Below are 26,020 nucleotides of genomic sequence, written 5' to 3'. Positions count from 1 at the left end.
AACCTCATGGTGGTTTTGTGATAAAACTCACTGTGCACCAGCTGATAGCCCGGAGCAGCGTTCTCCCTGCTGATGAAAGGTGTTGTCAAGTAAGAAATTGGCTAAAGGGAATTCCTTGGCGGCTCAGTAGTTGGGACTCTGCGCTTTCACTGCCAAAGGTGCTAAGACCCCATAGGCTGCTAAAAAGGTGTCTACGTATCTGTTCTTGTCTGTTGAGCGTTAAGTCTGGTGTTTGGACTTGGGGAGAGGGTCCTCTAAATAAGTTGATTTTAAAAACACCTGCATTTGAATACAGGTAAAGCATATAATGTTCTTAATGAAATGTACACATATGAGACTATTTTTCTGATTCTGCTGGAGAATGAGGTTTCTTAGTAAATTTTCCAGGTTTAAGTACAATTTAAAGAGTACTAGAGAATTTGGAGGCATGCGTTGTGAAAATACATTTCATACCTCCTGGTTCTGAATAAGAAGGGTTTGCTTAATACACGTTAGCTTTTTCTGTATTAGACTTCTATGCAGCTGGCCGTCTGTGGCGTAACACCTTTGTCCATGTGCTAAGTGGGCTCATGTTGCTTTGCCCTTTTAGAGTTCCCTGGGTCCGCCTTTTGTTGTTTTTTCCCTGTGTCCAGTGGTACCTCTTGTGTTAATTAGCCTGCCCAAGCAACTGTATCTTGCCTCATTTTGAGTTTTTGCTCTATCTACTTATATTTTCTATAGCAAATAATTTGTTATGTGATGTGTATCTTGGTCTGGAAATAGTCGTGTGTGTGAACTATGAGTGGTTTATTAGAAAACCTTGAAGTAGACTTTCAGAATTATCATTGTATCTTCCACATCCTTGCTGTTGTTACCCACACTCCGGATATAGTTTACATAGATGATTTGATAGTTTCAATAGTTGCAGAAGCCAGCTATTTGTTATCCCAGCCATTGTAGGGTTATGAGATATCTTACTTGGGCTTGGCAACCTTGTTTTCACATAGCCCATGAAGTAGTTGAAATGACGTGAAAGTCACTCAGTTGTGTCCAACTCTTTGCGACCTCGTGGACTATACAGTCCATGAAATTCTCCAGGCCAGAATACTGGAGTGGGTAGCCTTTCCCTTCTCTAGGGGATCTTTTCAACCCAGGGATCGAACCCGTCTCCTGCATTGTAGGCGGATTCTTTACCAGCTGAGCCACAAGGGAAGTTGTCTTGAATTGCATTTAATTCCCCTTTACTTACACATGATCATTTTATAAAATACTGTCCAGTTCTTGCTTAAGAATACCATAAATTGCATTCAGATATCACTATAGCAAGAAAATTGGTAGGAGCCCTTGTAATCAGTGGAACGTTCAACTTGTTGACAGCTATAGCATTTGATAACCCTTTTTGTTGTACAAATGAGCCAAGGTAGGAGGATACTCCTTTTAAACATTATCACGGGAGTTATTTTCTTGTGCTCTTCCAGTTTTGAGTGATTTGGATGAACCTTGAGCCTGCTCCTCGTGCCATCATTCAGGCTGGGGAGAGGACGAGCCGGGGGCTGTGCTTACTGAGGCCGGCCTCCCTGGCCTGACGGGTGTGCTGCTCGCCGCTGTGCCTCCTGCTCCCCCTCGTTCACCCCAGTGCAGCCCTAACAGTTCTACAGGTGCTCGCCGCTTTACACTGACTCTGACAAAAGATCACACACTGTATGTTTTTCTTGGGTAAAAGAAGTCATTAAATAAATGACTAAACATACCTGTTAAATACAGCATTTTGTGCTTTTTGTTGTTTGTATGATGGAGATAACACAGTCTTGAGGATTAAATTTATTACTGTGTGCAAAATACTTCAAATAATAGCACCTGGCTTGTGTTTTTAGCTATTGTTATTTTTTTAAATCATCCTTCACATGCGTGTATTTCAGAATAGCATTCAAAACTGTCCAGGAAAGTCTCCCACCTCCCGCTCCCATCCTCACTCCCTTGTAAGGGAACTACTTCCGCCTCTAGTTCTTCTGTGTCTTTGTGTAGTTTTTTCCGGCAGATATTGTACATACACATTCTTTTTCCAGCAACCCTGTTCACACGGTGCCATCGTGCTCAGCCTTTCCCCCTCTGAACTCAGGTTTGCAGATTCATTCCTGTCTGGACAGCTGCACTGTCCCCGCCCGTGTCAGACCCTGTCCCTGAAGGCCAGCACTTACGGGAACGGCGCTCAGTGAATCGCCCTGCGGGGTGGGCCCGCGTGTTCTCCCTGCGAGCGTGGGTTAACCTGGGCCGCTGTGCTCAGGCACTGCCCAGCAGCCTGCCATATGGGGGCATCTGCCAGGTTAAAGCTCCGTCAGCAGAGCGGCACTGCCGGTTTCCCCCGAGCCCAGCCGCTGGAGCGTGTTAGACAACAGACTTTGATCTTACTGACCGAATCAGTAAAATGGTTTCTAGCACAATGTAATTTGCATTTCTCTACATGATTAAGAGATTTGTGTTTTATTTTCTCTGAACTATTTTTATCCTTTTGGCTTTGGTGGTCTTTTTGATATCTTGAAGTTCTTTATATAGTCAGGGAATTAGTTTTTTTTGTGATGAGTTGCAGTGTTTTTTTTTTTTTTCCAGTTTGTTTGGTAAAAATCCTGTAGCAAACTTAAAAAACAAAACAAAACATTTAGAAATAGTTAAATCTATCATTTGGCTTTCCCTACTCCACGCTTTTAAAGGGTGTCTCTGTCTCACCTTTTTCCTTAGTACGTTTTAGACGTTTTTTTTAAAAACATCTCTCCCTTTGATCCATTTGGCATTTGCTCTGTCAGGATTTTGGCCTCAGCTCACCCTCCCACCTCCAGGGCTGCTGTTTCCCCACCGTTGTCTGCAGGTCCCTCTGGGGCTGCCCTGAGCTGCCGTCGGTCCTGGTCAGCACAGGGGCTGGGCTCTGCTTCTGATTCCAGGGTCCTGTTCCTTGAGGCTGTCTGTCTGGGGGGTGTTATTCAGAGATCTCCTGGCCATTCTCATTTTTCTATGTAAATTTTAGAATCCGTTTGTCTAAATTAAAAAGAGGCTAGGTGTGTTTATTGGAATCTCATTAAATTTATATTACCTAAGGTAAAACTCACATTTTAAAGTAAGGGTTCTATCTAACTGTCTGATAACTCTCCTTTTGTTCTTTAATTTCCTTTCAGATTTTCTTTCCGTAGCTCAAGTAAAATGATTGTTGCTGTTGTTCTTTGTTGTTCGGTCACTAAGTCGTGTCCGGCTCTTTTGTGACTCCATCTACTGTCACTTGGTCCTGACTTAGTGACACCTTCTCTCTCAAGACCAGAGTGTGTGTACATGTGGGTGTACAGACACGCGTATGTCTTCTTCCGTGAACTGCGGCCAAACATCAGTCTGTAAACCTAGTGCATACTGGAGGAGACGACCAGGCTCAAAGCCCGCATGTGCCTTCGGCTCATGATGGCCTTGTGTCTGGACTGATGTAACTCCTTCCCTTTACGCGGCCTTTACCTTCCATGTGCTCAGCCTTTGTGTTGACATTTTAGGGGCCCTCACCTAAAGGGTCCAGGGTGAAATCAGTCACATGGTATCCGAGTCTTGTTCCTGGAAAAAGCAACTCACATACTTGACATGGGACCTGAGCCTTGAATTTCCAGTTTAAAAGCATAACTTTGTTCGTTTTTCCTTTCTCTTCCTTTCCTCATCAGTCTGTTGTCATTTCCTATTTAGGTTCTGTGGATGGAAGTATGGCTTCTTACATATATATTTTGGAATGATTTATTTCATGAATCTGTCACTTGTTTTTATCCACGTTGCTCCTCATCGTGTGTGATTCTGGGTAGGGCGTTTCTGGTCTTTGCCTTTGTGCTCTGGAAGCCAGCGTCCCAGGTTGTCACAGTCCAGCTGCTGTGCTTTTGTACTTGGTTAGGGCACCCGTGTGCTGGAGTGTGAGTCTCTCTGGTATGTTATTTGGGCATCTTAAGTTTCAAACACTATATCTTGCCAAAGCCGTTTTATCTGACTACTATTTTTCCCTGCAGAAGTGCTGACTGCAGGCTCCCCCGGGTTCTTGAATTGTGTGTGATTCGTAGAAGCTGACTTGTAGAATTCCAAGGCTGTCCTCACTGTCTTTGAACCCAGGTTTTTAACAAGCGGTGTCCCAGTCTATTCCCCCATTTGACAAGCTAGGGGCTGACCTTTCTTTAGAAATCGGTAAGTTGTAGATGTCAGGATTCTTCTGGTGAAAAGAGGAAACTGATTTCTGTGTAGAGGATACATCAGTTGTTTCTATGGAGACTAATATTAAAGACTCAAGTAAATGTTTATAATTAGAGCTCAGGTGTTCTGGGGCAGAGCTGAGGAAAATACATGGTGAGTATGCAGTGAGCCTGAAGGAAGTTCCAGAATGTGAGCCACGTGTTAGCACAAGTGTGATGATGGATACTTGACTTTTTCCTTTGGAACAGAAGGAATGAAAAAGTAACTATTTTACTTTATATTTGGATGCTTTCTGTTTATTTTGCAGCTTTTCATGCAACACCCAACACTTACAAGCGGAAGAACACAGAGACGGCCCTCGACAACAAGCCTTGTGGCCCCCACTGTTACCAGCACTTGGTAAGCATGTGCGGGGGGTTCTGGAGGGAGTGGAGAAGTCTGAACTTTGAATTTTCATGAGGTCTGTGAAGTCAGCGGTAAGCTGTTGTTCCCAAACTGTTACTGGCCATACAATAGGCAGAGGTTTCTCAGCTGCGTTTCTCGGGAGCTCGTACCTACTGCACATCCTAGTCCTTTGTTATCTTGCATTGTTCTTTACCAGCGTTAGTCTCTTCAGCAGTGTATGCAGGTCTTTAGGATCCGAGACTCTCATGCCTTCCACCAACCTTAGAGCTTGGGAAGCGCAGAGAGCCCGCCCAAACCCCAGAAGCACAGAAGTTTCCGAGCCTTGCTCAGAGCCATCGCCCTTCTGTGAACTGCAGACCTGCTGTAGTTTAGCGCATTATATGTAGCTCCCAGAGATGAGGGGTGTGTGTGTGGTGTTTGTTTTTTTTTTTGTAATGATGGAGAGAAGGTAAGGGTTTAGGAAAATATGAGGTAGAAAAGTTGTTTTTTATGGGTACTATCTTATTTTTACCATTTCCCCTCTTTGAACCAAGCCACTCCTACCTAGGAACTAAGTGGGTATATATTGCCTGTTGGATTTTGGACAGAAGATTCATTGAATGGCACCTACAGAAGGTATCCTATTTTTAAGCAATTTGGTTTTTGTAGAATGAAGTATAAAACTGTTGGCTGCTCTCAAACTTCTCCCTTCTATTGCCACTAAAAATGGAATTCTTGAGCACTGTTGTATAATATTCTTTACAAGGCAGCGTTTTATTTGGCTCATCTAAAGTGTGTCTGTGGCTCTGTAATCCGTGCTCTTACCGTTGTTGTATACTTTCCGAGACGGGGTTATTGCCCCTGGCAACACAGACTGACCCTCACTGCCTGTCCCTCAAGGTCCTTTCATGTTTTCCTGGGGCTGTGCATCCCTCACAGGAAAAAAGGGGCAGAAAAGGGCCGGATGGAGCATGTGTACGTCTTGTATTCTTCTTGTATACTTCAAATGCTACCATGGATAAGCGAGTGCTAGCCTAAGAAGTCCTGACAGGAGAGGCTGACTGTAGATGCACACTGGGCGTGTGACTCCTCTTAAAGTTCACTTTTAAATGGACTGTGTTTCCTAAAGTATATTCTGTATTTTAACTCCTAATCTCAGTTAATACAGAACTGTCTTGCCTGAGTTTGTAGAAGCCATATTTATCTTTCTCAAATCTTCAAACCATGGAAAGCAGATAGGAAAATGATTGTCTTTAGATGTGACTGCCTGTGAAAAGCAGATACTGATAAGTTTGACTAACATGCTTACCCAATCCTTTTCTTCCTCCTCTGCCGGAACGAGCTGTAGAACTTGACTTTGATGTCTCCGCTCTTGCTGTTGTAGGAGGGAGCGAAGGAGTTCGCTGCGGCTCTCACCGCCGAGCGGATCAAGACCCCCCCGAAGCGCCCGGGGGGCCGCCGGAGAGGCCGGCTTCCCAACAACAGCAGCAGGCCCAGCACCCCCACCATCAACGTGCTGGAGTCGAAGGACACGGACAGCGACCGGGAGGCGGGGGCCGAGACTGGCGGGGAGAGCAACGACAAGGACGAGGAGGAGAAGAAGGACGAGACCTCAAGCTCCTCGGGTGAGGCTGCGGCCGGGCTCCTGCTGCTCGCGGGGCTCCGGGCTGCTTCGGTCCGCGCTGCGCCGGGGGCTCTGCTGAGCCGTCAGTTTCCAGCGCGGTGAGACACCCAGGAGCAGGGCTGGGGGCTCCCTCCTGCTGTCTTCGCCCTGCACCCAGCGCTCGCCTGTGGTGGTGTCCGTGCGGGTTATTTGAAGGTTGATGATCCAGTGTATTCTCACACTCTGGGTTGTTTTCCTTTTGCCAGTTTGTCAGGCAGTGCGTAAAGAAGTCTGATCATTCAGGTGACCGTTCTTGATGGTCTGCGGGTGGGTGGCGCTGGTTGGGAGAAGGCAGCCCAGCTCCTGACTAGTGCGTTCCCGGTTGTCCTTTCAGCCCTTTGCGTCCTACTGTGAACAGCAGCCGCGGAACCCCGTCTGCTCTCATTTTAGAAGACTGTTCAGGGGAGCCCGCTCTCATGTCTCTACGGGGAAAAGCTTCCTGATAGTTCTAGCCTCAGTGTATTCTCATATGACTCACTGCCTGTTTTCTGAAGCACACCGAAGCTCTGCATCCTAATACTGTTCTCTAACTGCCATTCCATGCCTCCCTCCCTGCCTTTCTTCACTTGCCACTTCTTGAGCAATGCCTATTAACTTTGGTTTTGTAGAAGCGAATTCTCGGTGTCAAACGCCAATAAAGATGAAGCCCAACACGGAGCCCCCCGAGAATGTGGAGTGGAGCGGCGCTGAGGCCTCCATGTTCAGGGTCCTCATCGGCACCTACTATGACAATTTCTGTGCCATCGCCAGGCTCATCGGGACCAAAACATGTCGACAGGTGAGCGTGGCTGAGAAAGCCAACAGCAGAGATCTTCAGATGGACAAGTATGTGATCACTGTCCAAACCTAGGAACATTCCTGGTTATTAAGTTCCTGTTCATGTGAAAAGAATTTTTTTTCTCACTGAGAGGGAACTGAAAGAGATGCTGCAGGCAGGTGGCAGTGGGTTTCAGAAACCCAGAATTTAGATGTAGCCTTGTGACTCTTGGGCTTCCCTGGTAGCTCAGCTGGTAAAGAATCCTGCAATGCGGGAGACCTGGGTTCCATCCCTGTGTCGGGAAGATCCCCTGGAGAAGGGAAGGGCTACCCACTCTAGTATTCTGGGCTGGAGAATCCATGGGCTGTATAGTCTATGGGGTCGCCAACAGTTGGACACGACGGAGCGGCTTGGACTCATGGCTTGAATAGAGAGTAACCGCAGCAGCACCACGGGACAAAGTGGAGAGTGTGTGGGAATGGCAGGGGCCAGTCGCTCACACAGGCGGTCCTCACGGACTGCGGCTGTGCCTCCTGCCAGGTGTATGAGTTTCGAGTCAAAGAATCCAGTGTCATCGCGCCGGCCCCTGCCGAGGACGTGGACACTCCTCCCCGAAAGAAGAAGAGGAAACACCGGTGAGCGCGCCGGGGGGAGGCCGGGGCCGGCCTGGCTGGCTTCCTTGGGCTGTTGCTGCCATTTTTCTGAGACCCAGCGGCTGTCCGTAGGTTTGGTGTGTTGAGTCATAGTCAAGGTTACATTTTCATCTCGGAGAACTATTTAGTAGCCTCTGCAGTAAAGGCACGAGCATTATCTTGGGAGCCTGTGAGCTCCAGAGCCAGTTTCCACACCAGAGCCCGGGTATGCCGGGCGTGTGGCACTGACTCAGATACTCTTCGCGGCCACCCTGCTGTCAGCCCGGCGGAGCAAGTGACGGTGCAGTGAGGGCAGCAGGCCGACGCCTGCTCACAGACATGGAAAGTGCCCAGACATGCTGTTGTAACCTCCAGGGTTTTTAGAGAGAAGCAGAGCTGGGTGTTGGGTAAGGGAACACTTAGATTATACCTCAGAAATCGTCTGCATGTTCATATTACATTTCTTTGATAAGTAATTTAATAATTTAGCTTTAGTTGATACTTTTGCATTTTTTGTTTGGATTATTTATTTCTGCCCAGATAGCTCAATTGAAATGATTAAAGATTCCAGAAATTAGAGTGTTGTGTGTCAGTACCCTCCACAGAGAACGAACCGCGGCACGTGGCGGGCTGGCTGCTCCATGTGCGCCCAGCTCACGAGGGTGATGTCGTTTGTGTTTTGCAGGTTGTGGGCCGCACACTGCAGAAAGATCCAGCTGAAGAAGGGTTAGCGTCTTTCCATTCGGCTTCCTTATTAACTCGCTGTCTCCTCCTCACGTGTCTTAGAATAGTAACTGGATTAGAGTTTGGGATGTTCAGATAGACCTGACTTTGTGCATTAAACCAGTTTAGAAGGAGGCCATCTGTTGGCTAGAGGAGAACTCTGGGAGCCTGACTGAGGTGTGACAAGGCCTGGGGGCTCCCTGGCTCTTGGCGGGTGGGGGGCATGTAGACGGGCGCGTAAGGTGGACGCGGCGAGGACAGCCCCCAGCGCTCGGGTCGCGGGGGGAACGTGTGCCTGTCGGGCGTGTGGTCGCCTCCGGCTTCCCGGACTGATGCGTGCTCTTGTCTGTGCAGACGGCTCCTCCAACCACGTTTACAACTATCAACCCTGTGACCACCCGCGGCAGCCTTGCGACAGCTCGTGCCCTTGTGTGATAGCACAGAATTTTTGTGAAAAATTTTGTCAGTGTAGTTCAGAGTGTAAGTACTTGTTGTCTTGATGTCATTGCGTGAGAATTAAATTGACTGTTGGTCAGGAATTTAAAACTAACTTCAGTCAACACGAGGGCATCATGGCAACCCCTGTGGTGTTTCCTTTGGGAAACTCATGCCACAAGCCTGTGTGGAGCCCAGCCAGTCCGCCTGGCTGAGGCAGGTAGGCGGGCAGGTGAGGCCGGCATGGATTAAAAGAGCTTTGTATTGTCTTTGATCATTTTAACTTTTAAATCATAGTAAAGTTGGCACAGAATGGAAGGCAAATCTAGAAATGGCTCCCCAGTACTTTCCAGACACTAGAGATTCTCAGAGTTAGTGGGTCCGCTCTTGAAGGAATGTAGTCGCATCCGGGTGAGAACGGCAGTTGTGCACTGAAGCCTGGGCACCAGGGAGGCCCTAGAGCCCTGGGTGCCACGCAGTCTGGAGCCCACCTCCCCACGTGCACGATCGCTGCACTGTAAGTACGCAGACCGCCTCTCACACCCGTGGCGAAGCAGGAGGTGGCGGTCGGTGTCCCTGTGGATGGCTCTGACGTTCCTCTCGCTTCCCTTGCCCGTGTGACGACGGTGGGAGAGTAAGGGGCCGCGAGGGCTCCGTGAGGTCGTCGGGCCCAGCACCCAGCTCCAGCGGCGCCTTCGGGCGGTTCTCACCTGACGGAGGCGTCTCTCTCTGAAGGTCAGAACCGCTTTCCTGGCTGCCGCTGCAAAGCCCAATGCAACACCAAGCAGTGCCCGTGCTACCTGGCTGTCCGCGAGTGCGACCCCGACCTCTGTCTCACCTGCGGCGCGGCCGACCACTGGGACAGCAAGAACGTGTCCTGCAAGAACTGCAGCATCCAGCGGGGCTCCAAGAAGGTAGGAGCGGGCGCTGCAGGGAGGGACTAACTGTCCCAACCAGGGGGTTTGTTGCTGAGCATAAGAAACTCACAGCACGTTCTAGGTTAGTTAGTTTTTTAGGGGAGGCGATGACCGTGAAAAAGACCTGTCATTGGAGATGACCCTGATGGTGGGAAAGGTTGAGGGCAGGAGGAGGGACAGAGGATAAGATGGTTGGTTGGCATCCCTAACTCAATGACGTATGTTTGCTGGTGATGGACAGGGAGGCCTGGCGTGCTGCAGTCCCTGGGGCCGCAAAGATACGACTGAGGGACCGAGCTGATCTGAGTGCTTTGTGTGTTAACTGCTTGGTCGTCCAGACTCTGAATTAGGAATAATCATTAAGCCCAGAGTTCTGAGACTCGGAAGGAAAGGAGCCGGGCTCTGAGCAGGCATTCAGCCCCGGACCCTGTGCTGCGTGCAGCGTAGTCAGCTCCTAGGGTCCTGACTTAGCGAGCAGCGTAACTGAGGTGGCACTGTCGTCAGAAATCCTGGCACCTCTGCCAGAAATCATGTATGGAGCCGGCTTTCCTTTTTTGTCTGTGGTGTTGGCAGGCATTCAGATGGTTTCACTCTAGGTCCTCACGTCACAGTGAGGCCAGCGTTTCCCATGGACCCCCATTCAGCCCTGAAAACTTTCATTCCCGCCCCCCCCCGTCCCAAACCTCCTCTCTTGTACAACAAAACCCTCCTTTGTCATCTTTCTGGACATCTTTTACCTCCTCAAACAGAAAACTGTGTAGGTATTTTTTTTACCAATTAGGTTTCATTTACTTAACAGTATCTTGCTGGTCAAGGAGGCACTTGGTTAATTGCCCTGACAGGGGAGCGTAGGCCAGGTCAAGCACAGCTCAGGAACCTGGGCATCAGGGAGTCTCCTTTAAAGACATAAGAAATGTGGAATGAAAGCATGATAGCCTGATGAAAAGGTAGGGCTTCGGGCTTAGTTCCCAAACACCGTCTATCTGTAAAATTGACGGTGGTGATCATCTTGCTGAGCACAAGAGTGCTGGCCCCTGGGGTTCTGTGCTGTCATGAGGAAGGGCTGTGGAACTGTGCCCTGTAAGGAGGGACAGCGCTTTGGGGGGAAAAAAGGCTAGTGACCCACCAGGAGGAGCGGCGACTGGCCCGGGGGAGGTGGGGAGGGGGCAGGCGGCCTGTGAAGCTGCCGGTGGAGTCGGGGAGTCAAGGCTGAGGGTGGCTGGGGACGCACATGTGGACCAGCTCAGGGCCACCAGCTCGGGTGACACCTTTTCCCTGTGAGGCAGACACTCAGGCTCTGTACTGGGTTTACAAAAAAAACAAAACGTGGCTTCTGCAGCTTGTCGGCTCCTCTGGTCACACAGGGGACACTGACCCCCACACCCCTCTGTGTCTGAGTCACCCCGGTTCAGCCTGTGGTCTAGTCTGTCCAGCCGCGTTCTCCTTTGATTACGATTGTGTTTTTTCTCTAGCATTTACTGTTGGCACCGTCTGATGTCGCAGGCTGGGGGATCTTCATCAAGGATCCTGTACAGAAAAATGAATTCATCTCGGAATACTGTGGAGAGGTAAGGCCGGGCCCCCCAGTCAGTCGCAGACAGTGGGGTGGCCACTGTGCTCACGTGGAGTCACCTGTAATATGCTTTGGACTGATTTTCATTGGGCAGGTCCACTGGGTTTGATTAGAGATGAATATAAATGCCTTTTTAGCTTACACTTGTGGGTTTGGTTTGTTTGGAAGCTACACCGCTTCAGTCCTTGTCACATTCAGCTTTTTATCACCTGGGAACGAGGGGGAGAACAAGAACTTTACAACGACGAGTCTCTCCTATTTAATGTGTAGCCTAACTGTTAAACTAAAGCATCCTTTCTAGGTTAAGTTAGGGTAAACCCTGGGGCTGGCTGCATTTTGTACCAAGTAAAAACGACTAAGGTTACTCACGTTCTCCAGGCAGTTACTTTAAAGCTGTGGAAGTATTTCTAAGTCAGAGTCCTTAAAACACCACTGTTCTCTGACAAAGAGAAATTGGCCAGTGACCCTCTGTTGAGTGTCATCAAGGTCCCAAACGTTCCAGACGAACTGGGTGTGTTCTGCCAGGCTAACCTGATCGTGAATCACCTCACCCCATGTCTGTCTTTCCAGATTATTTCTCAAGATGAAGCAGACAGAAGAGGGAAAGTGTATGACAAGTACATGTGCAGCTTTCTGTTCAACTTGAACAACGGTACGCTGCGGGGTCAGCGTCCCTCTGGTTCCCAGGTCGCACCTCAGGTCCCTCCAGGGGCTGAAGCAGCAGAGATAACACGAGGGGTCCCAGTGTCAGCTGTTTGAAGGGGGCTGGGCTTAGGAACAGACTGTTTGCTGGAGGGTGTCCCTGGTGGCTCAAATGGTAAAGAATCCAGCTGGAGTGTGGGAGACCTGGGTTCGATCCCTGGGAGAAGGGAAAGGCAATCCACTCCAGTATTCTCGAGCTTCTCTGGTGGCTCAAATGGTAAAGAATCCACCTGCAATGAAGGAGACGTGGGTTCGATCCCTGGGTCGGGAAGATCCCCTGGTGAAGGAAATGGTACCCACTCCAGTGCTCTTGCCTGGAGAATTCCCTGGATGGAGGAGCCTGGGGGGCTACAGTTCATGGGGTCACAAAGAATTGGACACGACTGAGAGACTTGCCCCCAGGTTGGAGGAGTGTAACGCGTGGAGTGGGTGGTCCTGCAGTGCTCGGGGGTTCTGTGTTGCAGACAGGGGCTGCGGCGGCCCCGGGCTCTGAGCCGTCCTTGGCTCCACAGCCTGGCTCTCCTCTTGCGTCCCTCCTGCCATGGCTACCAGTTGGTGCCTCTCTCCTGGGAGGGGAGCCCCGCCCTGTGAAGCACCTCCTCAGCTTCCCTGGGGTCCCGAGGACGGACGGGGACGCACGCATGCAGACCCTGGTCCTGGGGGAAGGCGTCGGGTCAGTCGGTGGCACACCGGTGCTTCTCCGGGGGTCTCGCCACTGAAACCAGTGGGAACAAGTGGTCTGCATGTTCCATAACCAGTAACATGAAAAAAATGAATTTGAAGAAACTTATTTATGATGTTGGGAAGAATTTCATTTTAACCTAGGGCAGCATTTTCTTCCAGAGGTCATTTCTTACCCAGTGAACCAGGTTGAACGATTTACTTGGTTTTGAAGGCAAACTCTAAAGAAAATAACCACTTATATTTTTACAGAATCACAATAACTTTGTGTTTATTGATTTAAAACTGTTTGCTGGGTTATGCTTATTTTTTTCTCTTTAGATTTTGTGGTGGATGCAACCCGCAAGGGTAACAAGATTCGTTTTGCAAATCACTCAGTAAATCCCAACTGCTATGCAAAAGGTAAGTGCTCCGAGGCGGGTGGAGTCCCCGCAGGGCGTTGTGAGTGGTTCTGGGCACCTTACCTGACTGTCCGCTCCCCTCCTGGGTCATCCTCACCTATGCCTTGACCCTACGCCTCTCTTTGCAGTGATGATGGTCAACGGCGATCACAGGATAGGGATTTTTGCTAAGCGAGCCATCCAGACTGGTGAAGAGCTGTTTTTCGATTACAGGTTGGTTTCTAGTCTCCGAGGGCTTTTCTGCCTGGATGCTGAGCTCTGGCCAGAGGCCGGCTTCCGGCTCCGGGCTGGGCTTCTGTCCGGGGCTGGTGATTTGCCATGGGCAGTGCTGGGAGCTAGGGTGTACTGCTGGGTAATGGCATTTCCAGTGTAAAGTCATGCTTTTTAGAAGTTCAAAAAACGCAGAAAGCTCCATTTTTATCTTCAGGGTCAGTGCCTGCCATCAGGGTGCTGAGCACAGGCTCCCGGGGGGTGGTTATGCTGCTGGGCATCCGGCTGGCAGTTTATACTGTCAAGTTCTGGGGAAAATGGACAAGTTACAGAATATTTAAATATAGTCAGAGGAATGTTTAGTTGAACAAATTCTGTGGCTGACTGTACATCCCATCGAGAAGCTCCGTGTTCTGTGTAGAATTGTCTTAAACTGGGGCCTGTGTGGAGCTGTTTCCAACCCACATCTTCCCAGAAGCAGCAGCTGGGTGGAGCACCTTCCTTTTGGGGGACCCGTAGGGCTCTCACCCGGTGGCAAGAGTCGCAGGCATCTCTCTCTCCTTGCCTTTGTGCTGTCCTGGCTTCAAGGGGCCTGTGGCCGGCTCTGGACCGCTCACTAAGGTTCTCTGTGCTCCCTGTGTCTGGCCTCAACACCGCCCCCCACTGTGGGCCTGCCTTCCCGGGCAGTTGGTTTCAGGGGCAGGGGGCTAGCTGGGGAAGGGGCGTTATTGCTAGTTCTGTCCAGCTCGGCCCCTTTGCAACTGGGATGTTTGCACCCCTTTTGCGAAGGCGCCTTTGTGCAGGCAGCAGTAACGGGCTCGTTTGTGCCTTGCTGAGCGGGCTGGGTCTCACCCTGCGCTGCAGGGCGCTCACCTGTTCCTCCCACTGTCTCAGATACAGCCAGGCCGACGCCCTGAAGTACGTGGGCATCGAAAGAGAAATGGAGATCCCTTGACGCGTGCTACCTCTTCCCCCCTCCTCTTGGAACAGCGGCCTTAGCTTCAGGAACCTCGAGTACTGTGGGCGATTTAGAAAAGGAAAATGCAGTTTGAAATTCTGAATTTGCAAAGTACTGTAAGAATAATTTATAGTAATGAGTTTAAAAAATCAACTTTTTATTGCCTTCTCACCAGCTGCAAAGTGTTTTGTACCAGTGAATTTTTGCAATAATGCAGTGTGGTACATTTTTCAACTTTGAATAAAGAATACTTGAACTTCTCCTTGTGTTTGTCATTTGTTACACCGCCTCCCCAGCTGGTTTTAGAAAAGGATTGAGTGATGGGAAAAACATTTCACCTCTTGGGTTTGTCAGAAGCCATCCTGGGAATCTGGGTGTAACACATATTGCCAGTATTAGGCAAATTAACACTCTTGCAAACATGTTACCATATACCGCACATACTGGCCCAGGAGACGGGACACAGTAGTGGTCACTGCTCGCGTCCGAGACCAGGGTGCACGGGGCGCGTCCCCGGTGCCAAGGCCTGCCAAAATGACAGGAGATTTCCTGCGAACGGATGTAGCTCTAAGTGCTACTAGATACAGCCCTCAGAAACGTGACGGGGACAACCAGACTACTTCTAAATCTTGAAGGAGTAAGAAACACCCTTACCGTCCCGGGAAACGGGGAGCTGCTCCTCAAGCCAGGCGGTGGCAGGAGCGCCCAGGGCGGCAGCGTTCAGTGTTCTCACTGATTTGTAACATGAATGGGAAGCTCAGATGAAACAACTTCCTTTCCAGTTATGCAAACATGGACGAGGCTGGTTTCTGCTGCCTCGATGCACAAGCCCTGTGGCCTGAGTCCTGGGATACAGTTCATTCACCCTTGGCTTTGGCAGCGAAAAACTGCACGTGTGCGTCTCCTGTGTCCCCTCGTCTTCCCTGACGCCTGCTGAGACCCCTGGTCTCCATGCTCCACCCAGGAGGCGTCGCTGACCAATTCAGGGAGAGTTGCCCCCTAGCTTGCCCAGTCACCACATGCCACCCTTGGCACGTGGCCCCTGTGAAGCCCGTTTGTTCCCCGTCATATGACCAGAGATCCAGAGGCAGCAGAAGACAGCGGCTTCCCCGATGGAGGGCAGGGCTTGGGGGCACCAGCCGGTGTGCGCTTCGCACGGCGGGCTTTCATTCCTCGACAGGCAGCGTACCTCCAGGAACCACGGACGCGGAGATCCTGACCAGAAATCCTGGCCTGCAGCCATGGTGACATCCCGTGTGATCAAGAGCATCCTTAGCTCGTCAGCTTGACTTGTTCCTTCACCTGGAACGGGGGGAGAAAGAGCTTGTCACAAGGTATTCAATTCACACGAACACCAAGTTTAAATATGTGCTTTTTTCCCCTCGCTCTCCCACCAAGGTAGTAATTGACATTGTGTGAGCCTGGTGGGTTTAGTTCCCCAGTGGGGAACCAAGAAGAGCTATGTGGAATGAGTGACCACATCAGGAGATGGATGCAGTCATGGTTGCCGTGGCTTAGGAAGATCACACCTTGTCCACTGAGGAGAAAGAGCCCAGCAACAGGCTATCCAGCTGGTCAGTGTCTGTGGTCCCCACGCCTTTCCCCAGTGGTCACGAAGACCCACACGTCTGACCACAGTCCTGACGTCCAAGTACAGGCAGCACCCTGGACTCCGACTAACTGCCACAGGCTAACTTGAAGGCGCCATCACATCGTTCTGCATGACAAAATTATCAACATTTTGAAGTTTATTAAAAATGTAATCCTCTACCTAGAAACTGCTTCCTATTTCTCAGTATTGTCTGGATCACACAACCTCCAGACTTCAGTGTTGCTAATCAATGACTCCAACTCTGGATTCCCACCTCTGCCCAAGGTGTTCAACTGCCCCACCACTGCCAAAAATCAATTCACAAATTGTGTCATTTAGATTTGTAGGTTGCAGGTAGGGTCTTCCGGACCCAGGGATTGAACCCAGGTCTCCTGCACTGCAGGCAGATTCTTAACTTCCTGAGCCACCAGGGAAGCCCACTTTAGATTTGTAGGTAGGTCGTCAAGAAAGGTTTCAAACGACATTTTGAAAGAACCTAAGTATTCCGTTAGAGGGCTTCCCTGGTGGCTCAGCTGGTAAAGAATCTGCCTTCAATGCAGGAGACCCTGGTTTGATTCCTGGGTTGGAAATGTTCCCCTGAGGGAAGGCATGGCAACCCACTCCAGTATTCTTGCCTGGAGAATCTGCATGAACAGAGGAGCCTGGTGGGTTACAGTTTATGAGATTGCAGAGTCAGACACACCTAAGTGTGCATGCGCACGCGCACACACACACACTCTGTTGGAAGTTGCATGGGCTTTGGGCTCTTACCGGAATAAGCTCAAATCAACACTTGCTTATTCCTCTGGCCTCTGTTACAAATGATCCAGGGAGGGGTGTGTGTAGTACCTGGGATGAGAAGTAGTCCAATACATCCAAGCCACACAGCCTTTTATATGTGAACCAAAGCTCCATAAAGAGATTTTGGAAAACTGTCCTCACCTATCTTGACCAAATCATTGTTCTGCCTCTAAAGAGATGAGTTTCATGTGTATAGAATCAAATCACCCAGACAAGTTGTTACCATTCCTAAAAAAAAAAAAATTTTTTTTTTTTTTTAAGGATTTAGTTAAGAGAGATTTACTTCAAATGAGTCAGCCGAGTATGGCAAAATCTTTTTTTTTTCAAAGGAAAATTAAGATACCTCTATGAATAGGTAGGCCATCTTAAAATACTGAGTAAAAATATTTTAAATTCGGGTGACTCTCAGCCCTGTATCTCCTGTTGTGGCGTCCCTGGATGCCTCCTACAAAGGCACTGACTGGTGATGGCTGGCAGTTTGCCTCTAGGCAGGTGTGAGGTTTGACCCTTGAGAACCCAGCCCCGGGGAGAGGGGCTCCTGGCCCTGGGCTCTGCCTTGCTGCCCCCCTCCTAGGAGAGAGGAGATGGTTCCATCAGGGGGCAGCACTACAGCGACTGCCTGGAACACAGCTTTCCTTCAGTGGACCAATCCCTGTGGGTTACACCAAGGCTGCCATCCACCACCCCTCTCCCAGGGCAAGAACTTCCCAGAGCGCCTGGGCACTAGGCAGCCTTCAGAGGCTGGGCATCAGCCCCTAGGCAGACTCAAAAGGCTACTATTGAAGTTCTGAAAAATGCAGCTCGCTGGATGCCAGGGAACTCAACCCTCGTGGCTTGTGTTTGGAGGCCCAGCCATTCTTGTTAGGCTAGGAAGTGGTTTGCAGAATGAAGACACAAAGTCTGGAACTGCCTTTTATTCCACATCCATTAAACAGGACTTTCACCTAGTGTGAGGGGATAGGGGTTGGGGGCACGTCCAGGGAACCTCCCATCACCCACCTCCAGTCCGCCTTTGCTTACAGATGTCCTCGGTCTTACCAAGGACACTCCATCCTGGAGGAACTCGAGAGACGTAAGTAAAGTCTCATGAAGAGGTCCCTCCCCTCTCTTGAAGGGGAGGGTGGGATGAGTTGAGAGAAGCATCAGCGCAGATACACTACCGTGTGAAACTGCCAGCTGGTGGGAAGCTGCTGTGCCACACGGCGTGCCGCGGCATCCTCTGCGATGACCCCGAGGTCATCGCTCGAGGGGTGGGACGGGGCGAGGGTTTGGGGGAGAGCTCAAGAGGGAGGGGGTCTATATCTGATTCACTTTGTTGTGCAGCAGAAACGAACACTATATTGTAAAGCAATTGTACTTCAGTTCAAAAAACAAAACAAAACATGAAGCTCTTTATTATGTGATCTGCCAACCCCACTCCTGGCCATGTGTCTGCGGAAAGCCATAATCTGAACATGTACCTGGACTCCAATGTTCACTGAAGCGCTACTTACAGTAGCTGGACGTGAAGGCAACCTAAATGTCCATCAATAAATGAACAGATAAAGAAGCTGGGTACCTAGACACGATGGAATATTATTCAGTCACATAAAAAAGAAGGAAACAATGCCATTTGCAGCGACACGGACGGACTTAAAGATTGTCACACTAAGTGAAGCCAGAAAAAGACACACCATACAGTATCATTCATATGTGGAAATCTTAAAAAAAAAAAAGGTACAAATGAATGTATCTACAAAACAGAAATAAGAGTTACAGATGTAGAAAACAAATTTATGGTGAAGATGGGGCAAGGCAGGGGAGGGATAAATTGGGAGAATGGGACTGACATATGCATACTGCCACATATAGAATAGATAACTAACAAGGACCTGCTGTATAGCACAGGGAACTCTACTCAATATGCTGTAATGACTTGTATGGAGAAGAATCTAGAAGAGTGGAAACAGGGGTAACTGAATCATTTTGGTGTATACCGGAAGCTAACACGTTGTATATCAACTGCACTCCAATAAAAATTTAAAAAAAAGCAATTTACCGTCCTACTCTTGCAGGGAGTCGGACGCAAGGGCGGCAAGCGGCTGTGGTGGTTTACTGCGCGGCTGTCCCAGGGGCAGGCGGACTGTTGCCAGGAAAAGCAGAGCTGTGGTCTCAACTCCCAGCCGGGGACTTGCAGGGCAGTTTCTAGGTGGTCCTCGGAGCCCCAGGGCACTACAGGCTCTGGGGGGCGGGGGTTCTCCAGTGGGGGTGGCACTGCTTTTTGCCTGGTTCATACACTGGGGCTCTTTTTAAGACTGTTAGAAAAAAGAAGATATACTAAAACAAACATGGGAACTGTTAGACAAGAGCTTAAGTCTATTATTCTTCCTTTTAATAACCCGTTTAACCATTACATTTAAAAAAACTAACCTGTTAGGTGCCAGATTGGTCCAAAAAACTGGAAGGACATAGTAGCTTGGGTGTCTTCCTCTGGCCCTGCTTTCAGAAGCAGGCCTCAGGGCAGGTAGAGACGGCACAGGTGTTGAGAAGCATGTCCACGTCTCCGGTCAGGAGAGCCGCGTGTAGTTTTAATGGACCAAGAAGCCCCAAAGACTAAACCAGCCCGGGCCTTCTGCTCCCGCCTCCTGTTCCTTCTGTCTTCAGGCTGGGAAGTGACCGCACAGGGGCTGCAAGCCAACCAGCCGGGACCACAGACGAGGAGTCAAAATGGGCAGGAGGCGAAAGGGAGGCGCTGGTGTGCCTGACTCAGACGAACTCCCGTGATCCGCGGCCACTCTTCCAGAAGGCGACTGGCTGACCCTGGCCAGCACCACAAGGGTCGGCAGGGAAGCCGCGGGGCGTCGGTCACTGGAGGCAGTCAGGGGAATGAAGGCAAACCCTCCGGGAGAAGGCGACAAGCGCTTGGACGGCCAGAGCTCAAACGTGTTCCCTCTCGGCAGGACGGCCCTCGGGGCCTCAGGAAGACACCAGGGAAGGCCCGTTTGCACAATCATTATATCTTTTATTTACAGATAGAAATTAGTAAAACCTAAAACAAAAACCCAATGCGACTTGTACAGAAATCCTTTAATTTTCTTTATTTTCACACATTAAAAAATGAAACACACTATACAAATGGTTTTCTCATAGCAGATTACACGTGGGTCCCTCCAGACCCGCTCTCCAGGACTGCCGGCCTCCGAGGGGCCCCGGCCGGCAGCTGGGGCTCACGTGGCCAATGGTGATCCGGATGCAGACGCATGCAGCCCTCGGCGCGGGATGTACCCCCTCCGGTCTTAAATTAGGTTAAATGGCGTCGGTGTCCGTATGTACAGACGTGAAGTGTGCCGGTCCTGAGCAGCTCCGGGGCCCGAGCCCGCGCCGGGGGCCTGGCCCTGGGGCCAGGCGGGCGTCCAGGGGCGCGGCCGCCGCGCTCGGGGCTGCCGTCCCCGCGGCTGAGGGGCTGCGCCCGCGCTCAGACCCCCGGGTTAGGCCAGGTAGCTGTAGGTGTCCTTCTCCCCGTCCACTCGCTCCAGATACTCCTTCTCGATCAGAATGTCAATGCATTTCTGGGCGTGGTGTTCCGAGGAGGGAGGCCACGAAGAGAAAGAAAAACACATTTACCGACGGAAGAAAGAGGGATTCTCCCACCCTTCCCAGGGGGTCCCATCCCCTGAGGGGGGCGCCGTCTCACTTCCCGCAGAGCCCCCTCGCCCTGGGGCGCCTCACCCCAGGGTCTCCCACCGCCCCCCTCAACCTGCCGCCCTCGGGTCTCAGAAGGGGAAGGAGCCGCCCAGTTTCTGTGTGAAACGACGCCGGGGGTCGGTGTCCCGGGGCTGCAGGGCCCCCGGGGGCCCCAAGAGGAGCCACGTCCGCGGACGAGCCTCCCGCCGGGCTCCGCACACGCAGGAAGCTCCTGGGCGGGCGCTGTTCGCTCTGAGCAGCTCAGCAAGGGGAATGCTGAGGATTTTGCACGTCTCAAAATGACCGTTTCAGAATTCGGCCTGTTTTCTTTTGTGGAAACCTATTCTACGTGACTAAGCCAAGCTCCTCCGTGACAGTCATCGCCTCTTTTGTCTCCTGAGATAATAATCATCTGAATCCTGCTGCTGGGGGATTCCTGTACCTTAATTACTGGGACCCGGGGCTTGAATCTTGAGGACAGCTGAGTCAGGACTTCTCCAAGTAACTGCTGGTGTTTTAGGACCTTCCTCATTTTCATAATTCTCACAATAGCCGCCTATGTGACCAAGGAATGAAAAACAGACCTTGTTTTCCACAGAGTTAACCAGAACTTACCTGTAATGAGAAGTAGCAGTAAGGCTGTCTATGGGGTCGCACACAGTCGGATACGACTGAAGCGACTTAGCAGCAGTAGCAGCAGCAATAAGGCTGCAGGGTGCGCTCTGTGTGCAAGACTGGGTTCCGAACAGGGAACGAACACACTGAAGGTCCAAGGACACAGGGGGCAGGTTCTATCTGCTTGTTTCGGGGCCAACGCAACAAACGTTCAAGTGTTTTGGTTCCGTGAGCAGCAATTTTAGTAATTTAACCCAACTAGAGTACACATTTAAAATGAGGAAAAATTCAGGCCTCAAAGCCACAGACGGCACTTGAGCTCCACCAGACAAGCCTCGCTCCCGCCCGTTTTATGGACTCACTGCTCTCATCTGTTTCATCATTGCATCTACTCCACCCAGAACCATCCATCATCCAGGCCGCTTCTCCCAAGTCCCAGGCAACACACAGCCCGAGGGAAGCGCCCCCCAGCTGCGAGCAACCCGCCTGCCGCGCCAGGGGCCGGCCCTGGTCACCTGGATCAGTAGTTTGCGATCTTCCTCGATGTTTTTGTGTGTGGTTTCCTGTTCCTGCTTCTGTTCCGTTTTCATGGGCACATTGATGTTAACCCTTAATTTTTTACTGTCAAGAAAATCGAGGAGACCAGTCACTATTGCTTTCAAAGACATGCAGTAAAGCTACTTTCTGTTTTCGGTCTTAAAAGAGGGGCTCTGCCCCCTAGACAGAGGGTGTAGAGCGTGACCGACAACCTCCCGCCTCCCCAAGCCGTTTCCATGTCATCTCTGTGAAAGGCCCCCTAGTTCTCTACGGGGCGGGGTCCTACTCTGCCAGCAACGGGACGGCTGTGTCCCAGGAAATTCAGCTCCGTAACCTGCTCTCCCCAACTGCCAAGTGAAATAACATGAGGACACGGGGGCACAGAGGGCCAGGCTTTCTAGGTGAGCTGTTTACCAAATGAAGAGAACCCCGAAAACTGAGAGTCAACTGGAGAAGCACCCGGGATGGCCAGAGAGGTCAAAGGCCCCGACAGAGGCCGGCACTAGGCTCAGCCCCGTGTGCGGTGACACCCGTGTGTGCGCTTGGGGTCAGAGGGTGAGTCTGCGGCCTAGGACCATCTACTTAGCAGATTTTCCTTACTTTTTATAACCAAGATATAATTTTATTAAGGTATCTGGCTTCAATTCCACCTCATCAACATTTGCGTTTTCATCTTCCAAGACCTGTAAGAAAACAACCGTTAGTACATCATCTCAGGAAACGGCTTTCTTCCAGTTTAACGTTCAAAGAACAAAGACGTACCAATAACTTGGACTTCAATAAAATCTGTAGGACTTGTGCCAAAATGTCCTGCAATTAAAGAGAAAAATACATTTTTTTCTTTGCAGTAACAACCACAGCCAATCCCACAGAGTCCATTTTTGGGGAAAAATTAATGACCCAAGTAGAAGAATATGTCCAGAGGGAAAAGAGGGCAGCGCCCCTCAGCGGCTCCCCAAACCTACTCCGAAAAGTGGCAGCAACCCCTTTCTGCTCTTGATCACCCAGTATTAAAACTCACAACTCGACTAATAAAGACTAGAACGTTTAAGATTGACTCCTTGACTGCATCTTGGACACAGCACTGAAAAGAATGGGCAGGAGCTTCAGCAGCCTTGCACGCACCTTCTGTTCACAAACACGACAGAGGTGGTGCCCGAGACCCTGCTGCTGACTCGACTCTGGTGAACCTATGCCCCCGGGCCGCCTCTGCGCGCAGAGAGCGGGTGGTCTGTCCTGTCTCAGCTCTCCTCTAGCGCCCCAGCTTCGGGACCCCACACAGCGGGACAGCCGCCGGGACACTCACGTGTCCCCCTGCCCTTAAAGGAAGGCCATTTTGGCCCAGGCGAGGCCCAGCTGGAGAGGCCTCCGGGTGTGCTGACCGGCCAGGAGCCGGATGAGGATGAGGTGGCCACGCCCATGGCACGGCCACAGAGGCTGTCTTCACGAGCCAGAGTGACTGAGCAGCCAACAGCCCTCGTGCAGGAGAGGAGAGGGAAGTGGGGAACAGCTGGCTGAGGGACGGAGGCTGAACAGTGGAGCGGGGGGCCGCCCAGCTCCGAAAAGGGAGTTCCCGAGAGCAGAGCCCTCCCTGCGGTCTGGGGGCAACCTGAGCCTCCACCGTAACTGAAGCCTCCTCCTCCTGGTGAGGAATAAGGAAGGAAAAAAAGAGACTCATGTGCACAGAAGCAAATTCTTGTGTTATTAGAACTTGAAAATGTATTCTGGGCTAATTTGAAGCATGACGCAAAAATAAATGACTTTCCTAATTCACGTTCCATGAGGCCAATATTACCCTGACACCAAAACCAGACAAAGCTATCACAGGAAAATGGCAGACCAAGCTCCCTATGAATAAAGAAGCAAAAATCCTCAAGAAAATTCCAGCAAACCAAACCCAGCAGCATATAAACAGTATTATATACCATGACCAAGTGGTATTTATCCCAAGAATGTAAGGGTGGTTCAACATTTAAAAAAACAATCGACACAACACACATCAATAGACAAAAGCACAGTCATCGTAATAGAAGCAAGAACATTTAAACAAAACCCAACACTCCTTCATGATGAAAACGCTAAAAAACAAAACACTGTAGAAACAGAAGGGAATGTCTGCATCTAAGAAAAACTCACAGTGACAAGCCGCAAGCTTTCCCTCAAGGTCAGAACAAGACAAGGATGCCTGTGCTCACCGCTTCAGCTCAGGGCTGCACAGGAAGTCCTATCCACGGCAAGCAAGCAACAAAACAGACACCCAAGGAGTACAAGTCAGTAGCAAAACTACTCGCATTTATAGATGACATGACTGCATAGTTAAAAAGTCCTAAAGAATCCATACAAAAAGTACCAGAACAAATGCATTCAGCAAGACTGCAGCATACAAGATCCAACAGGTAACTGTATTTCTGTACACCAGCAATGAATTTACAATTTCATTAACAACAGCATCAAACTTAATAGAATACTCAGTGGAGTAAATTTCACCAAAGTATCAAACTTAATACTTAGGAGTAAATTTAACCAAATAAATGTAAAAAGGCTTGCATGATAAAAACTATGAAACACAGTTAAAAGAAATTGCAGACAATCTGAATAAACAGAGAAAGACATCCATGTTCACAGATTAGAAGACTGGATATTGTGGCAATTCTCCCAAAGCAACCTACAGATTTAATACAATCGCCACCACAATTCCAACTGCCTATTTTATAGAAACGGACAAGCTAATTCTGAAATTTATACGGAAATACGAGGGACCCAGAACACCTAACTCAAGTTTGATAAAGAACAAAGTTGGATGTCTCAATTCCAAAACTTATTACAAAAAGACAATGTGGTACTGGCATAAGAAGAGACATTTAGATCAGTGGAAAAGAACTGAGAATCTAGAAATAACATATAGAACCAACTGATTTTCGACAAGGTTGCCAGTACCAACCAATAGGGGAAACACATGTATAAAAATATCCAATCACTATGATGTACAGCTGAAACTAATGTATTAATTTATACTTGTTATACTTCAACAATAAGCCAATTGTACTTCAAGAAAAAACAGGGAAGAACAATCTTTGACCTTGGATTAGGCGATGATTCCTTAGATGTCTGACACCAAAAGCATAAGCAACAGAAGAAAAATAAAGTGGGCTGCATCAAAATTAAAACCATGTGCGTGATAAAGAAAATGAAAACCCAGAGTAGAGGGAATACCTGTAAATCATTTATCCGAAAAGGGTCTACTACACAGAATAGAAGACTTCTTACAACTCAACAAAACGACAAGTAACCCAATTAAAAGTGGGCATAAACATCATTAGGGATATGCAGGTAAGCACAATCAGACGCTACTTCATATCCACTAAAATGGGTGAGCACTGTGCTGGCAAGGATGCAGAGAGTGGAACTCTCACACACTGCTGCTGAGAACACAAGCTGGGGTAGCCACTGTGGAACAGCCTGGCAGTTCCTCCAGAAGATAAATGTAAGTTATCATGACTGTAATCCCGCAGCTAGGTTTATACCCGGGAGAACATGTAAGTTATCATGACTGTAATCCCGCAGCTAGGTTTATACCCGGGAGAACTGGAAGTACGTCCATCCAAAGACCTGCACACACATGTTCACAGGAGTGTTACTCGTAATAAGCAAAAAGTAGGATCAACCCAAATGTCCATCAACCGATAAATGGATAGACACGATGTGGTCCCTCCGTATACTTGAATGTATTTTTTCCGTCACAAAAAGATGAAGGTAAAGAGTAATAATTGCTAACAGTTACTGGTTTCTTTTTACGCTGATGGAAATGTTTTGGATCTGTATGACAATGGTGGTTGTACAACCCTGTGAAAAACCACTGAGTCATATAAAATGGTGAATTCAATGTTATGTGAAATGTAACTCAATAAAAAAAGATTAGCAGGAAGGATAACATTTGGTGAAAATTTAAGTTTAGTAAGGGAAAGCTTAGCTGGAAAGAGGGCTGAGAACAAGCTAAATGAGTGAGAGAAAAGCGAGCCATGTGGACATGTGCGTGTGTAGGTATATGTTACACTGAGTTTAAAAATTAAGCTTTTAACACATCATGTGTTGAGCCCTGGAAGAAGAGCCTATTCAGGGTCCTTCCCCTCCCCAGGACGCAGAGGCTGGAATACCATTTTGATCTGGGTGCTGTCCGTCAGCTGCTGCACGGCATAGGCGTCCTCTGTGTTATACTGGAGCAGGATGGCCATCTGGAATGTGGATGCCTTCGGGGCCCCATGCGAAGGAAAGAGAGGAAAGAGCTAAATGCTGGGCAACTCCCAAAAGAACTTACTTAGGAAACCAGTGCTCTGAATAGACGCAAAAAACAAAGCCCATCCATTAAGCGGGAGTAACACCCATCTAACAATTCCACCACGATCTGCTTCTTCCTCAAAGACGCCACTCCCCACCTTTACAGACACTCGAGGATTCTGCATTTTCTTCCACATGTTTTGTCTATGTAAATACAGTGGACCTTTGAATGATGCAAACTGAATACTTAAGATGGGGTGTCTTTTTATGTAAATGATCTCAATAAAGTTTACATGTCTACTGATCCAAAGTGAGGGGGCACT

At 49.5% G+C, this 26,020-nt stretch overlaps 2 protein-coding genes across 8 annotated transcripts in view; one reads left to right on the top strand and one right to left on the bottom strand.

The window, feature by feature from the left end:
- EZH2 (enhancer of zeste 2 polycomb repressive complex 2 subunit) overlaps window positions 1-14,475 on the top strand; it is a 57,140-nt gene extending 42,665 nt beyond the window's left edge. For 2 of the 4 annotated variants that reach the window (XM_070369082.1, XM_070369081.1), the window contains 12 exons: window positions 4,487-4,578; window positions 5,948-6,188; window positions 6,835-7,004; window positions 7,524-7,618; window positions 8,301-8,341; window positions 8,693-8,818; window positions 9,509-9,687; window positions 11,163-11,258; window positions 11,834-11,915; window positions 12,968-13,048; window positions 13,176-13,260; window positions 14,152-14,475. In XM_070369082.1, the coding sequence (XP_070225183.1) occupies window positions 4,487-4,578; window positions 5,948-6,188; window positions 6,835-7,004; window positions 7,524-7,618; window positions 8,301-8,341; window positions 8,693-8,818; window positions 9,509-9,687; window positions 11,163-11,258; window positions 11,834-11,915; window positions 12,968-13,048; window positions 13,176-13,260; window positions 14,152-14,212 (1,349 nt within the window). In that variant the 3' untranslated portion in view covers window positions 14,213-14,475. The remainder of the gene's footprint in view (window positions 1-4,486; window positions 4,579-5,947; window positions 6,189-6,834; window positions 7,005-7,523; window positions 7,619-8,300; window positions 8,342-8,692; window positions 8,819-9,508; window positions 9,688-11,162; window positions 11,259-11,833; window positions 11,916-12,967; window positions 13,049-13,175; window positions 13,261-14,151) is intronic. The other 2 variants (XM_070369085.1, XM_070369083.1) reach the window with 1 other exon arrangement.
- A 5,177-nt stretch (window positions 14,476-19,652) lies between these two features.
- CUL1 (cullin 1) overlaps window positions 19,653-26,020 on the bottom strand; it is an 87,964-nt gene continuing 81,596 nt past the window's right edge. For all 4 annotated transcript variants that reach the window (XM_070369080.1, XM_070369078.1, XM_070369077.1 and 1 more), the window contains exons 17-22: window positions 25,577-25,669; window positions 22,185-22,232; window positions 22,023-22,105; window positions 21,401-21,506; window positions 20,713-20,826; window positions 19,653-20,155 (exon numbers count right to left, since the gene is read on the bottom strand). In XM_070369080.1, the coding sequence (XP_070225181.1) occupies window positions 20,075-20,155; window positions 20,713-20,826; window positions 21,401-21,506; window positions 22,023-22,105; window positions 22,185-22,232; window positions 25,577-25,669 (525 nt within the window). In that variant the 3' untranslated portion in view covers window positions 19,653-20,074. The remainder of the gene's footprint in view (window positions 20,156-20,712; window positions 20,827-21,400; window positions 21,507-22,022; window positions 22,106-22,184; window positions 22,233-25,576; window positions 25,670-26,020) is intronic.

Source organism: Bos mutus, chromosome 4 (genome assembly GCF_027580195.1).
Source record: "Bos mutus isolate GX-2022 chromosome 4, NWIPB_WYAK_1.1, whole genome shotgun sequence".
NCBI classification, from domain to species: Eukaryota; Metazoa; Chordata; class Mammalia; order Artiodactyla; family Bovidae; genus Bos; species Bos mutus.
The sequence above is the reverse complement of the archived record's forward strand: the minus strand, read 5'-3'. Positions and strand labels throughout refer to the sequence as shown.